We start from the raw sequence: 16,672 nt of genomic DNA, 5'->3' as shown, positions 1-16,672 counted from the left end.
ATCTCAACACAGACACATCTCAACACAGACACATCTCATACAGACACATCTCAACACAGACACATCTCAACACAGACACATCTCAACACAGACACATCTCAACACAGACACATCTCACACAGACACATCTCACACAGACACATCTCACACAGACACATCTCAACACAGACACATCTCAACACAGACACATCTCAAACAGACACATCTCAACACGGACACATCTCAACACGGACACATCTCAACACGGACACATCTAACACGGACACATCTCAACACGGACAAATCTCAACACAGACATCTCAACACAGACACATCTCACACAGACACATTTCACACAGACACATCTCAACACAGACACATCTCAACACAGACACATCTCACACAGACACATCTCAACACAGACACATCTCATACAGACACATCTCACACAGACACATCTCAACACAGACACATCTCAACACAGACACATCTCAACACAGACACATCTCACACAGACACATCTCACACAGACACATCTCACACAGACACATCTCGCACAGACACATCTCGCACAGACACATCTCGCACAGACACATCTCGCACAGACACATCTCGCACAGACACATCTCACACAGACACATCTCACACAGACACATCTCACACAGACACATCTCACACAGACACATCTCAACACAGACACATCTCACACAGACACATCTCAACACGGACACATATCAACACAGACACATATCAACACAGACTCATCTCAACACAGACACATCTCAACACAGACACATCTCAACACAGACACATCTCACACAGACACATCTCAACACAGACACATCTCACACAGACACATCTCACACAGACACATCTCACACAGACACATCTCACACAGACACATCTCAACACAGACACATCTCAACACAGACACATCTCAACACAGACACATCTCATACAGACATCTCACACAGACACATCTCAACACAGACACATCTCAACACAGACACATCTCACACAGACACATCTCAACACAGACACATCTCAACACAGACACATCTCAACACAGACACATCTCAACACAGACACATCTCAACACAGACACATCTCAACACAGACACATCTCAAACAAAGAGACTCAAGAAGTAGGAATATATCTGATTTAATTTATTTAATTTTACTTCAACACCATTCTGTTGACACAATTTTAGTAAAAACATAATTGAATGCTGATAATAATTCATCAGGCTACTATAAAAACAGAACTGTATCTTACAATATAAATATGTCTAATTTACAACATTTTTTCTCAGAGCAAGTGGAATTAATTATGTAACAGAACGGTCGGACAGTTTTTTTTCACCCCGGCAACAGCTACGCTCCCTTACCTACTTATCTGGACAGTGAAACTATTACTTCTAATTTGTCTCTATAGATGAACTGTTTTATATGAACCGACAGTACAGAAGGTACCACGTTCATACATATCTGTTTATAAACCGTTTAGAAATGAAAGTACTTTATGTATCTTGTTCCTCCCATTTGAAAGGTGTCATAAGTATTTGTACAAATTCACTTCAAGTGTTATTACATTTTTGTCAACAGTTTAGTATTTGATCCCATATTCCTATCACACAATGACTCAATCTTCAATCTTGTGTCTCTACTAACTTGTTTATATGCGTTTGATGTTTGTTTTGGTTGCGTTTCAGATTGTGTTGTGGCCAATAGAAATGTATGGTAAATAATGTATTGTGTCATTTTGTTCACTTCTATTGAAAGAATAGAACATGTTTCTGAAAATACATTCATGTGGATGCTAACATGATTTTTTTGCTCCCGAGTGGCGCAGCGGTCTAAGGCACTGCATCTCAGCGCTAGAGGCATCACTACATACACCTCTGGTTCGATTCCAGGCTGTATCACAACCGGCCGTGATTGGGAGTCCCATAGGGCTGCACACAATTGGCCCAGCGTCGTCCAGATTTGGCCTGTGTAGGCCGTCATTTTAAATAAGAATTTGATCTTAACAGACTTGCCTTGTTAAATAAAGGTAAAATAAAAGATAAAAATAAACAGATAATCATGAATGAATCATGAATAAATCATGAATAACGATGAGCGAGATTCGTTCATGATTCGTTCATGATTCGTTCGCGATTCATTCGCGATTCATTCATGATTCGTTCATGATTCGTTCATGATTCTCCATAATCATGATAGCATACACATTATTAATGTAGTAGTGTTCAGAAACATATTCTACTCTCATTTACAATAAAAGTCACTCCAAAATGACACAATACATTATTGACCATTCATTCTTTTGACAGAATGTAACACTTTTTAAGTGAATTTGTCCAAATACTTATGACACCTTCAAATGGAGGGACTAGATACAGTACATAAAATGCATGCCTTTCTAAACAGTATCAAAATGTTAAAAAAAAAACTTCAAATAAAAGATGACATTCTGTACTGTCGCCTCATATAAGCAATTTGTTTTAGCTTCACTGTCCAAATAAATATGTAGGGGAGTATATAACTACTGTATTACAGCTACATGAAGACTTATGGAGAGGCTTGAAACGACACGGTAACCAGGTTTACATATCAAATCAAAATTTATTTATTTTATAAACGTGATTATAAAGACACTTGGTCATTTTTATACAAAAGAAAACTAGTTGATTAGACATTTTAACCCATTTTTCTATGCTATCCTACTTCAAAATCAGAAAGGGGGTCTCATGTATGTCAAATATAAAGACGTGTAACATTGAAGTCCCCAGACCCGACCATGAGAGATGTGTTTCTTGTTCAGAAACTAAAGAGGGTGAAATAAATAAAAATAAATACAATACAAAATAAATAAATAAAACACAAGTGGTCTAAATTCATTTCAGAGTCAGATGGGTAAATCCTTACAAAGAAAATATTTTTGGACATTAAATAAATTACTTTTGGAATACTGTAGTATCTGGATCAATTCAGGGGTAAATGTTACATGAATGAATTGTCATCATTTAGGAAAGCAAATGAACGTAGAGTGAACGTCATCGACAGGCGCTATTACACTAGATACAGCACTTTATTGTGTGTGTGTGTGTGTGTGTGTGTGTGTGTGTGTGTGTGTGTGTGTGTGTGTGTGTGTTCACGTTTAATTGAACTAGTATTGCATTAAATGCCCAAAGGTAGACTATTGAAGCACTTCACTAGCAAAAAACACAGACTATAGAATACCACAGACTTTAATAATGAATCTACCTGGGATAGTTTCTACATCAGACTGGTTTTAAATGTGCACACGTCCAAATTCTTTAGTTATGCTTGATTGTCTCTCTAAAGGAAATATGTCTGTCTAATATAGTATGAATGTAAAGCACTTATCACTCTGAATACTACAGAAGCCTTTTTCCATTGATAAAACAGGGTTGGATGTTACATGAAGATAATGACAAAACTACATGAAAAAAGTACTAGCTGGAAGTAAATTAAATGTTTTGTTGGAAGCAACAAAAATAAACATGATTGAATATTCTGCAGTGAGGATGTGATGTCTCAAAACATGGGCTGCAGTGGGATGTGATGTCTTAAAACATGGGCTGCAGTGGGAAGTGATGTCTTAAAACAAGGGCTGCAGTGGGATGTGATGTCTCAAAACATGGGCTGCAGTGAGGATGTGATGTCTTAAAACAAGGGCTGCAGTGAGGATGTGATGTCTTAAAACATGGGCTGCAGTGGGATGTGATGTCTTAAAACATGGGCTGCATTGGGATGTGATGTCTCAAAACATGAGCTGCAGTGAGGATGTGATGTCTTAAAACATGGGCTGCAGTGGGATGTGATGTCTTAAAACATGGGCTGCAGTGGGATGTGATGTCTTAAAACAAGGGCTGCAGTGAGGATGTGATGTCTCAAAACATGGGCTGCAGTGGGATGTGATGTCTTAAAACAAGGGCTGCAGTGGGATGTGATGTCTTAAAACAAGGGCTGCAGTGGGATGTGATGTCTCAAAACATGGGCTGCAGTGGGATGTGATGTCTCAAAACATGGGCTGCAGTGGGATGTGATGTCTCAAAACATGGGCTGCAGTGGGATGTGATGTCTCAAAACATGGGCTGCAGTGGGATGTGATGTCTCAAAACATGGGCTGCAGTGGGATGACGGTGGGATGTGGGTGTGACTGAAGCATCGAGGGAGGGAACATGGTTGGGCGGGGCATGGCGTGGAACGTCACTGCCATTGGGTGGTGGTGTAAACTGGGCGTTGCCACAACAGAGAGATGCGGTGTCGAGGTAAGAAAAGGAGGAGGTCCAGGTGGACATATATCCGCTCCCATTGGCCGGCGGCTGACTGGGACTGGCAGGACCTGGGGGAAGAGATGGGGCTGGGGATGAGGGGGCAGAAAGGCTGCATGGTGGTAGGCATGGTGGTGGTGCTGGTGGTGCTGGTGGTGGAGGATGGTGTGTTGGATGGTGATGGACCCGTTAGGCATGGGAGACAGGTGGACGGGGTGGAGCATGGGAGGACAGGAGGGGGACATGGGGACAGGAGAACCAGGCAGGACAGGCTTCATCTTCCCTGGGAACACCTGGTGTTGCTGATGGTGATTGAGGACGTGTCTATGGGTCTGGATTTGAACGACACAGTGGTGTTTCTCCATTCTGTCAGACGGGTGCTGCGGATGGAAACTCGGAGGTCTGTGGTTGTGGTAAGGGCTAGCTGGTCTATGATAGGGACTACACGGGCTGCCTGTAATGTTAAGGCCCTCCCTGATCCCCCTCTCCTCATGAACCCTAATCCCAGGATGACACCTCTGGTGCTGGTTATGACCCTGGGGATGCTGGGGGCTGTGGCATTTCTGTTGGTTGGGGTAGCTCTGGAGACTATGCTGACAGGATTTGTCCAGACTCCCATTCTGTATCTGAAACCTCTGTGGAGGGATGAATGGAGGGGTGATCTCTCTCGCACCCGGTGGACTCACATGAGCTGCTACTGTCACTGTTTGTCTTGTAATACAATCTTGTCCATTGTTGCCCATTTCTAGACGATGTACCATGATCGGGAGAGAAACAGTGGGAGAGTTTTGGAGACAAATAGTGATGTTTTTGTTTTCATTAGTAATACTGATTATTTCTGGGGGATTTGGGGTATCTTGTACAGGCCCAGGTTGAGAGGGAGAGGAGGAACTGTCTTCTTTCATGCTGGGAACATTGTTCTGAAACTGAAACCGAGGAGAGCTTCCCATTGGCTTTCTGCTGTGCTCTACAGCTGGCTGACTCAGGGCACTACAGCTGGCCAGTGGACCTTTAATCACAGGGTATTCTACATCTGTATTCATTAGATTCTGGACGTTCAGTTTACGTCTGTCATCAGACAGTACATCCACAGGAGGGTCTGAGATGTGAACATTGTGACCTACAGGAAGGGCTGAGATGTGAACATTGTGACCTACAGGAGGGTCTGAGATGTGAACATTGTGACCTACAGGAGGTTCTGAGATGTGAACATTGTGACCTACAGGAGGTTCTGAGATGTGAACATTGTGACCTACAGGAGGTTCTGAGATGTGAACATTGTGACCTACAGGAGGTTCTGAGATGTGAACATTGTGACCTACAGGAGGTTCTGAGATGTGAACATTGTGACCTACAGGAGGTTCTGAGATGTGAACATTGTGACCTACAGGAGGTTCTGAGATGTGAACATTGTGACCTACAGGAGGTTCTGAGATGTGAACATTGTGACCTACAGGAGGTTCTGAGATGTGAACATTGTGACCTACAGGAGGTTCTGAGATGTGAACATTGTGACCTACAGGAGGTTCTGAGATGAGAACATTGTGACCTACAGGAGGTTCTGAGATGTGAACATTGTGACCTACAGGAAGGTCTGAGATGTGAGGAGTATAACTGGCCCCTCTCTGTCTCTTCCTCTGTCTCCCCTCCCCACCACAGGAAACACAGACAGACCAAGAGGACCCCTCCTCAACCATTGAACCATCTGGCCAATTGGGCTCTACCATTACAGGTGACTGACACCTGGTGCATGAGACCTGGTGGTCAAGGCCTTGCTCATCAGCATCAAGCAAAGATGATGCTGTCCGTTTCCTTCTACAACAGTCTTTACCACAGCTCTCTGGTGAAAGAGATTTAGTCATGCTTCGTTTTTGGGTAATGGTCCCTGGGCTTTGTGGTGACAGACGTGTCATCACCATGGTTCGGTTTTGTCTAACAGCCCCAGCAGGGTTCTCTGTGCAGGGGTTGTCGTGGCTCTGCGAGCCGTGTCCTGCAGCGTTTCTCTGTTCTGTTGATGGATCGACTGGGTCTCTCCTGCCGTCGCTCCCGAACACCTTTTCAGAATCCATGGCGCCCTCATCAGAGAGACTGAGGCTGCCCGCTGATCCGTTTACACTGCCTGCTGTTTCCTGTCTGCTTCTCTCTTTCTCCCTCTCTTTCTCCCTCTTCTCTCGCTCTCTCTCCTCCCCCTCTCTCTCCTCCCTCTCTCTTTTCACCCTCTCTTTCTCCTTGTCCTCGGTGGCAGAGGGAGCAGCGTGGCCACTGTCAGCCGGATTTTGAGCTGATTGCTTTGACTTCTCTAATGGCTGTGAAGTGGGGGCTCTAAATTGGCTATCAAGTCCTTCCCAACACTCTGACTGTCTCTGGAATTTGTTGCATTTCTCCGGATTGCTCTCCACACCTCCATCCGTCTCCATCTCTCTGTGCCTCTCTTCCTCATATCCTCCTCTCCTCCTTCTCCTTCTCCTCCTCTTCTTCTTCTTGTGGCTCCTGTAATTGCGCCTGTCTCTGGATTTCCATTTCTTGATGCCTGCTGCTCTCTTGCCAGTCTGCTCTTTTGACTGACTACTAGATTTACCACCGCTGTAGACTCTGCTGTGTCTCTTCATTCGTAAGCTGCAGCTTTCTGTGTCTATTTCACTCAGGTGGTGCTCACATATGAGACAATCCTTCCTCTCCACTGTCTCCCTGTCATCTCTGATAGGGATATGATGATCTGGCCTTGAGTTGGCCTCTTTGTTGTGCTTGCTGTCTATTAGTTCCTCAGAACAGACAGAGGTTGAGCCGATGCACAACGCCTCAGATAACCTCAGCTCCGTCTTACTCTGACTGTCACCAGTACGAACCTTCGCCCTGCTCTGCGACTGCTGCGAGGCCTTAAAGTCAAAATGGAGGGGATTGCAGCTGTAGGAGAGACAGGGCTCTGTCCTGGTGAAGGTCAGCATCTCTGAAGGCCATTGGAGAACAGTGTATCCATCTTTGCTGAGCACGGAGAAGAACGGCTGACTGGGCTTGGTGAAAGGACACGACAGGGTCTTCACCACCATCACCGTAATGTCTTCTCCTTTTTCTTTCTCTCTCGCAGTCCCAGGACACTCAGAGGACTGAGAGGAGGAGGAGCCGTCCTCACGGGGACCGTCAGAACTGGTGATGACCTCTGAAAAGGAACTGCCAACGGAGGAGTTTTCTTCCCCCGAGACACTCCTTTCTACTTTATGAACTTGTTGCTGTTTGTTTGTTTCCGGTTCAGCCTCTGTTGGGCTGTTTCTATGAGTTTCCTCAGAGTTCTGTCTATCTAGTACTGTGTCTGGGTCATCTAGGGGAATGTGACAAGGGGATGCAGGTAACTGGGAGACAGAGGACACATAATGTCTGGCGATATCCTCAGAGTTAACCAGCGCAGAATACAGACGTGATACCTGTGGTGGCATAGGTATGTCAGACCTGGACAGTGTATCTGATGACCTCTGGCTCCCCTCACTAACACTGTTAGGGCTGAGATCACCAGGCTTAGCGCCATTGGTCTCCACACCCGTACAACCCCGTCCTTTCTCCTCTGCAGTGGTTGAAACAGGGACGTTCAGCTCAACGAGGGGAATTCTGAGCTTCTGTGTTCCGATACGTTCTTTGGAACCCTCCTCCGTGTTCTCACAGAACACCGCCGCAGCAGATTCCAGCTTCACTGACGCTTTCTTTGGGAAGGAGAATGAGAAGGCGATTTTGTGCCTTTTGTAAGTTTGTTTCTTGGCCTTGCCATTGTAGGGCCAGTACAGTGTCTGCTGGGTCTTGCTGTTGGAGGCCAGACCAGTGCTGGTGCCAGTGGTGTGGTTGTGGGTCCCTGTCTCCAGCACTGTGGAGTTGTGGCTCTCTTCTGAAAGTCCATCAGTACAGCTCTCTCTGCAACTGGCGTCCACTGCTACAGTAGTAGACTTGAACTTGGGGCCACTGCCTGGAGCGCTGAAATAGAAAAAATAAACATTTGAATGAATATCAGCAAGTGAGTCTGTATTTATAGGTGCATGTTACTCGGTTGTTACGTGCAAATCCCTTAAGGATATTAATGCTCATGATTCATGTGGATATACTTAAGCAAGGACTCATCCCTAGACAACTGCTGCTTACAGTACAGTTATACAGTGTATACAGTATATGAAAACATTTTTTTTGCAGTTTATTTATTTATCTTCTTCTACACTCTAAAAAATGAGGGGTTCAACAAAGGTTCTCCTGAGATCCTCAAAGTTCTTTGAAGAACCTTAGGGTTCTTGGCACTGAAAATTGCCCCCAAAAGGTTAGGAGGTACGGTTCATCGAGGAACCTCCTTAGTTGGTGGGGGGGAGACATCAGATGCAGGCACTTTACTGAAAAAAATGTAATAAAACTCTCCTCAATTTAAGGTAAGGTTGGTCCCTTGTATGATCTAAATGTATATTGTTTCATTATAATTCCATATATCTTTTCCAATTTGTGCAAATCTTTCTAAAACAGAAAAATGGACACAATTCAATGGATGTGAATCAACAAAGAGGTAAGAATACGTAGGCTATAAGAATATGTTGAAGGCTAGCTGTATTGGATGCTGATGATAATACGTAGGCTATAAGAATATGTTGAAGGCTAGCTGTATTGGATGCTGATGATAATACGTAGGCTATAAGAATATGTTGAAGGCTAGCTGTATTGGATGCTGATGATAATACGTAGGCTATAAGAATATGTTGAAGGCTAGCTGTATTGGGTGCAGATGATAATATGTAGGCTATAAGAATATGTTGAAGGCTAGCTGTATTGGATGCTGATGATAATACGTAGGCTATAAGAATATGTTGAAGGCTAGCTGTATTGGATGCTGATGATAATACGTAGGCTATAAGAATATGTTGAAGGCTAGCTGTATTGGATGCTGATGATAATACGTAGGCTATAAGAATATGTTGAAGGCTAGCTGTATTGGATGCTGATGATAATACGTAGGCTATAAGAATATGTTGAAGGCTAGCTGTATTGGATGCTGATGACTGAACTGCTCATTTTGTGTCTGCAGGTTCACAGACGAGAAGATCTACAAAGGTATGTCAATTGGTATCCTATGCAGATCAGATGTACCATCTTCCTCCCTTACCTCTTCGTCTTCAATGAATGTCCCATAGGCCTCTACATTATGGACAAGGGATGTGTATGAAAACCATTATCACCAGGGGCAGCAGGTAGCCTAGTGGTTAGAGCGTTGGACTATGTAACCGAAAGGTTGCAAGATCAAATCCCTGAGCTGACAAGGTATAAATCTGTCGTTCTGCCCCCTGAACAAGGTAGTTAACCCACTGTTCCTAGACCGTCATTGAAAATAAAAAGTTGTTCTTAACTGACTTGCCTAAATAAAGAAGTTATCACAACAGTGTTTTTCATTCACCACAAAAACCAAGGTATGAATACTGTCGTGTGCATGTTTTGTAATATAAAAATAAAAAACTGGATTCACAGACTTCCCTACACCTCTGATGAATATAACAGGAAACCTTTTCAATCACCATGCACTGAAAAATCACTATGGACTATGGATACAGAGAACAACACATTAACATTACATTTTAGTCATTTAGCAGATGCTCTTATCCAGAGCGACTTACAGTAGTGAATGCATACATTTCATGCATTTAAAAAAATATATATATATATTTTTTTTTGTACTGGCCTCCCATGGGAATCAAACCCACAAACCTGGCGTTGCACACACCATGCTCTACCAACTGAGCCACAGGGTATATCTATTGGATCCATTGGACTTGGGGCTCTTCTGGGAGTTTACCTCAAATACCTCATATTTAGATTTTTTTATTCTGCTTTGCCACTAAAATCGTAATAAACACTGATACACTATAACGTTGTGTTACTGTTGTTATTGTTGTGTTTGTTATTAATAAAAATACAAAATAATAATGGGGGGGTAGTCCAACAAGTTCTTCAAGAGGCTCTTCGAGGATCCATTAAAAGGGGAGAAGAAGAACTTACAGTTAAAGTCGGAAGTTTACACCTTAGCCATTTAAACTCAGTTTTTCACAATTCCTGACATTTAATCCTAGTAAAAAATTCCCTGTCTTAGGCCAGTTAGGATCACCACTTTATTTTAAGAATGTGAAATATCAGAATAATAGCAGAGAGAATTATTTATTTCAGCTTTTATTTCTTTCATCACTTTCCCAGTGGGTCAGAAGTTTAAATACACTGAATTAGTATTTGTTAGCAATGCCTTTATATTGTTTAACTTGGGTCAAATGTTTTGGGTAGCCTTCCACAAGTTTCCCACAATAAGTTGGGTGAATTTTGGCCCATTCCTCCTGACAGAGCTGGTGTAACTGAGTCAGGTTTGAAGGCCTCCTTGCTCACACACGCTTTTTCAGTTCTGCCCACAAATTTTCAATGGGATTGAGGTCAGGGCTTTGTGATGGCCACTCCAATACCTTGACTTTGCCACAACTTTGGAAGCATGCTTGGGGTCATTGTCCATTTGGAAGACCCATTTGCAACCAAGCTTTAAATTCCTGACTGATGTCTTGAGATGTTGCTACAATATATCCACATAATTTTCATTCCTCATGACGCCATCTATTTTGAGAAATGCACCAGTCCCTCCTGCAGCAAAGCACCCCCACAACATGATGCTGCCAGCCCCATGCTTCACGGTTGGGATGGTGTTCTTCAGTTTGCAAGCCTCCCCCTTTTTCCTCCAAACATAACGATGGTCATTATGGCCAAACAGTTCTATTTTTTGATTCATCAGACAAGAGGACATTTCTCCAAAAAGTACGATCTTTGTCCCCATGTGCAGTTGCAAAACGTAGTCTGGCTTTTCTATGGCGGTTTTGGAGCAGTGGCTTTTTCCTTGCTGAGCGGCCTTTTAGGTTGTCGATATAGGACTCGTTTTTCTGTGGATTTAGATACTTTTGTACCTGTTTCCTCCAGCATCTTCACAAGGTACTTTGCTGTTGTTCTGGGATTGATTTGCACATTTTACACCAAAATACGTTAATCTCTAGGAGACAGAACACATCTCCTTCCTGAGTGGTATGATGGCTGCGTGGTCCCATGGTGTTTATACCTGTGTACTATTGTTTGTACAGATGAATGTCGTACCTTCAGGCATTTGGAAATTGCTCCCAAGGATGAACCAGACTTGTGGAGTTCTACAATATTTTTCTGAGGTCTTGGCTGATTTCTTTAGATTTTCCCATGATGTCAAGCAAAGAGGCACTGAGTTTGAAGGTAGGCCTTGAAATACGTCTACAGTTACACCTCCAATTGACTCAGGCTAATTGACATCGTTTATCAGAAGCTTCTAAAGCCATGACATAATTTTCTGGAATTTTCCAAGCTGTTTAAAGGCACAGTCAACTTAGTGTATGTAAACTTCTGACCCAATGGAATTGTGATACAGTGAATTAATTATAAGTGAAATAATCTGTCTGTAAACAATTGTTGGAAAAATGACTTGTGTCATGTAGGAAGTAGATGTCCTAACTGACTTGCCAAAACTATAGTTTGTTAACAAGATATTTGTGGAGATTTTATGACTCCTACCTAAGTGTATGTAAACTTCTGACTTCAACTGTATGAATGTTCCCCAACTGTTTATATTTGAAGAACCCCTAAAGGATACTTTAGGAACCTTTCCTTTTTAGAGTTTACCCAAGATGGTTGAAACTATAAATAAACCCAGCAGGAAAAGATGGTTGAAACTATAAATAAACCCAGCAGGAAAAGATGGTTGAAACTATAAATAAACCCAGCAGGAAAAGATGGTTGAAACTATAACTAAACCCAGCAGGAAAAGATGGTTGAAATGAAGTCATTCCAACCGATTAGAAGCAGGAATGACAACATTACAACCAGAAGATGTTCTGTGTGACTATTAGCCTGCTTTAAATGTCATGAACTATTAGACATTATCTGTGACAAATCACATCCCGTATGCAAGAGGCACTTGGACCACTGAATGTAACCAAATCCTGGAGGTATGTTAATGGATTTATAGTACCCACCATTGGACCTCTCTGCGTTGTTCGGCCAGCTCATGTAACCGCTGGAGTGCTCTCTCCTGTTTCCTCTCATCCTTCCTGGTTTTAGAGGCCACATTCCGGGCAAACTCTCTCTGCTTCAGCTCCTTCAGCCGCTGTGGATGGCAGAGAACAAATATTCAATTTGATATCTCCATCGTCTCCAGATATCGCTTAAGGGTGTGTCCCAAAATACCACTTTATTTCCACTAGAGTGGATTAGTTTTCACCAGGGCCCAAGTAGTGTACTATATCGGAGAGAGGACGCCTACATCTTGTGTTGAGGCTATTGGCACCCAGCCTGATTACCTCTCCCCTAACAATCTACATGTAATCTACCACTATATATGGAGGAGGTACATCTAATCCCACACTATATATGGAAGGAGTTACATCTAATCTACCATTATATATGGAAGGAGGTACACTTAATCTACCACTATATATGGAAGGAGGTACATCTAATCTACCACTATATATGGAAGGAGGTACATCTAATCTACCACTATATATGGAAGGAGGTACATCTAATCTACCACTATATATGGAAGGAGGTATATTTAATCTAACACTATATATGGAAGGAGGTACATCTAATCTAACACTATATATGGAAGGAGGTACATCTAATCTACCACTATTTATGGAAGGAGGTACATCTAATCTACCACTATATGTGGAAGGAGGTACATCTAATCTACCACTATATATGGAAGGAGGTATATTTAATCTTCCACTATATATGGAAGGAGGTACATTTAATCTAACACTATGCATGGAATAGGGTTCATCTACAGTATCTATAATATGTCTAGATATCTGTATTTCTCTACGTGTATGTAGGGAGAAAAAGGACAATAGTGCGTCAGTGCACTACTCCATGTCTAAGTGACAAAGCTGACTGCATAATAATCCTCCTCCGAGAGAGAGAGAGAGAGAGAGTGTGGGAGTCTCCTTCTTTTTCTCCTCAGCCCTACACTCCTGTTATTTTAACAGACTGCATGGGTATCTATCTTGGTATGTCATGGATTCAACAATATAATGCACTAGCAGCACAGATTAAAAGTCCCTTCAGAACACCTATGGGAGGTAATAAAGGTGTTTTCACACCACTGTTACGCTTCGTCAAACCTATTTTCTGCACAAATGAAAAAACTGGCTTCAGATGTGGCCGCTAAACTCCATGAAATTGGCCTATTTACTTCTCAGATCAAACTAGCTGATATTAATTGGAATTTGCTTCCACTGTATGAATATATTTTGTGTTTCTGAGGGGCCAGGAGGGGAGAGATGGAAACAGTATTTTCCTATGTTATGTTGATTACAGTGTATATAGAAATGCAAAATGGATAGTTGCATATTAGATGTTTTAAATATATATATTTTTAAAACATAGGTTTTAGTTGCTTAGCAAAATGTTAAATGTCACTTAAACATTGCATTCCTTTAGTAGTTATATAAGTTAACACTATCCAATGACACGCATTCAACACTTTCATTATACAATGTCAGCCAATTTCAATTATCTGCATTTGCAAAGCTGTTACATTTATACAGATCTGTTGTTTGCTTAGTGTTACTATGTCATTGTAGTCACCAATTGTGTGGTATGATAAAAATAGCATTGGTTCCAACAGACAGCTCAAGGAGTCCAGCTCCAACATTGGTTACAACAGACAGCTCAAGGAGTCCAGCTCCAACATTGTTTACAAAAGACAGCCTGAGGAGTCCAGCTCCAACATTGGTTCCAACAGACAGCCTGAGGAGTCCAGCTCCAACATTGTTTACAACAGACAGCCTGAGGAGTCCAGCTCCAACATTGGTTCCAACAGACAGCCTGAGGAGTCCAGCTCCAACATTGTTTACAACAGACAGCCTGAGGAGTCCAGCTCCAACATTGTTTAAAGCAGACAGCCTGAGGAGTTCAGCTCCAACAGTTTAGCACCGCAACACACCCTCTCCTGTTTGAGACTTCAGTATTAACATCGTCTGCATCCCAAATTCCACCCAGTACCCTGTATAGCGCACTACTGTCGACCAGGGCCCATAGGGTGTGAATTTTTGTGCACTGTATAAGGAATAGGGTACCATTTGGCATACGTTTACAGTGGCTGGAGTCTCATAGCAAGGATGTGATGCTGTGAGATCCCATATAATTTTGTCATGTTATCAGACCGTTACCTCTCTGAGGGAGCAGGCTGGGTTAACTGGTCTGATCCTCTCTGGATGGTGTTTAACACTACAGTGTGTGTGCGTTGTGCGTGTGTGTGTGTGTGTGTGTGTGTGTGTGTGTGTGTGTGTGTGTGTGTGTGTGTGCAGATACAGCCCAGTCAGCCTTCCTAACCACCACACTGGTCTCTGTCAGCCTCAATGCCTTATGCCTCCCTGGCTGGCTGGCAGAAAATACCAGACAGGTTTGCATCTCCTATATTTATCACAATCCCAGGTGCGTTAGCGCAATGATTAGTGTCGGTGGTGTAGCTATCCATCGATCGCACAAAGCGATACCGTTGGAAAAGGCTTCCTGAGTTCTGAACGATTGGTGGAACAGGAGGAGTGACCTGTGTTGCATTAGGATGCCTTGGGTTACATCATGTGGAACAGAGCGGTAATACCTCAGACTTAGAGGGCACGTTCCTCATCTCCCGTGATCCGCAGGGAAACCTGTCAGGGTTTTAGAGCCGTAATACTGAAATACACCCATTTTAAACTCATTTTGTAGAAGTCGTTTCGACACGGTGGTGAGATGAGATGGGGGGAGGGTAATCAATGTCTCTCAGTCTCAGACTGAAATACTTTTTCATCTCCTAACTTTTGAAAGTCAGGGTTTTAAGAGAATGTCTTCTAGTTCAAGATGGGCTATGAATGCCGGACAGTGTTTGGTTGTGTTTTGATTCTCCTAGTAATATTATTCTGGTCTGGCTATTCCTGTCACGTCCTGACCATAGAAAGCTTTTATTATCTATGGTAGAGTAGGTCAGGGCGTGACAGGAGGGTTTTGTCTAGTTTATTCATGTCTATGTTGGTTCTAGTTACTTTTTTCTATGTTGGTGGTTTTGTCTAGTTTCTGTATTTCTATGTGGGGGTTCTAGTTTCTGTATTTCTATGTTTTTTGGGGGATGATCTCCAATTAGAGGCAGCTGGTCATCGTTGTCTCTAATTGGGGATCATATATAAGTTGTTGTTTTTCCCACTAGGTTTTGTGGGAGATTATTTTGAGTTAGTGTATGTTTCACCTCTTTGTCACGGTTAGTTGTTTTGTTTATTAGTTTATTTGTATGTCTTGCATAGTTTCACAGTTATAATAAAATGTGGAACAAAACACACGCTGCGCCTTGGTCTCCTTCATCATATGACGAACATGACAATTCCCTGCTATCGATGGGTGTTTTGATTGTCCTACCACCACCACAGTGATATAATTCTGGTCTGGCTATTCCCTGCTATCGATGGGTGTTTTGATTGTCCTACCACCACCACAGTGATATAATTCTGGTCTGGCTATTCCCTGCTATCGATGGGTGTTTTGATTGTCCTACCACCACCACAGTGATATAATTCTGGTCTGGCTATTCCCTGCTATCGATGGGTGTTTTGATTGTCCTACCACCACCACAGTGATATAATTCTGGTCTGGCTATTCCCTGCTATCGATGGGTGTTTTGATTGTCCTACCACCACCACAGTGATATAATTCTGGTCTGGCTATTCCCTGCTATCGATGGGTGTTTTGATTGTCCTACCACCACCACAGTGATATAATTCTGGTCTGGCTATTCCCTGCTATCGATGGGTGTTTTGATTGTCCTACCACCACCACAGTGATATAATTCTGGTCTGGCTATTCCCTGCTATCGATGGGTGTTTTGATTGTCCTACCACCACCACAGTGATATAATTCTGGTCTGGCTATTCCCTGCTATCGATGGGTGTTTTGATTGTCCTACCACCACCACAGTGATATAATTCTGGTCTGGCTATTCCCTGCTATCGATGGGTGTTTTGATTGTCCTACCACCACCACAGTGATATAATTCTGGTCTGGCTATTCCCTGCTATCGATGGGTGTTTTGATTGTCCTACCACCACCACAGTGATATAATTCTGGTCTGGCTATTCCCTGCTATCGATGGGTGTTTTGATTGTCCTACCACCACCACAGTGATATAATTCTGGTCTGGCTATTCCCTGCTATCGATGGGTGTTTTGATTGTCCTACCACCACCACAGTGATATAATTCTGGTCTGGCTATTCCCTGCTATCGATGGGTGTTTTGATTGTCCTACCACCACCACAGTGATATAATTCTGGTCTGGCTATTCCCTGCTATCGATGGGTGT

The 16,672-nt window shown here is 42.8% G+C and overlaps 1 protein-coding gene across 1 annotated transcript in view; it reads right to left on the bottom strand.

The window, feature by feature from the left end:
* Window positions 1-1,145: 1,145 nt before the first annotated feature.
* LOC106586909 (zinc finger protein 804A) overlaps window positions 1,146-16,672 on the bottom strand; it is a 166,015-nt gene continuing 150,488 nt past the window's right edge. The window contains exons 3-4 of the mRNA XM_045707470.1: window positions 12,317-12,447; window positions 1,146-8,237 (exon numbers count right to left, since the gene is read on the bottom strand). Of these exons, the coding sequence (XP_045563426.1) occupies window positions 4,121-8,237; window positions 12,317-12,447 (4,248 nt within the window). The 3' untranslated portion in view covers window positions 1,146-4,120. The remainder of the gene's footprint in view (window positions 8,238-12,316; window positions 12,448-16,672) is intronic.

This window comes from Salmo salar, chromosome ssa25 (genome assembly GCF_905237065.1).
Source record: "Salmo salar chromosome ssa25, Ssal_v3.1, whole genome shotgun sequence".
Taxonomy (NCBI): domain Eukaryota; kingdom Metazoa; phylum Chordata; class Actinopteri; order Salmoniformes; family Salmonidae; genus Salmo; species Salmo salar.
This window is presented reverse-complemented; position numbering and strand designations above follow the sequence as displayed.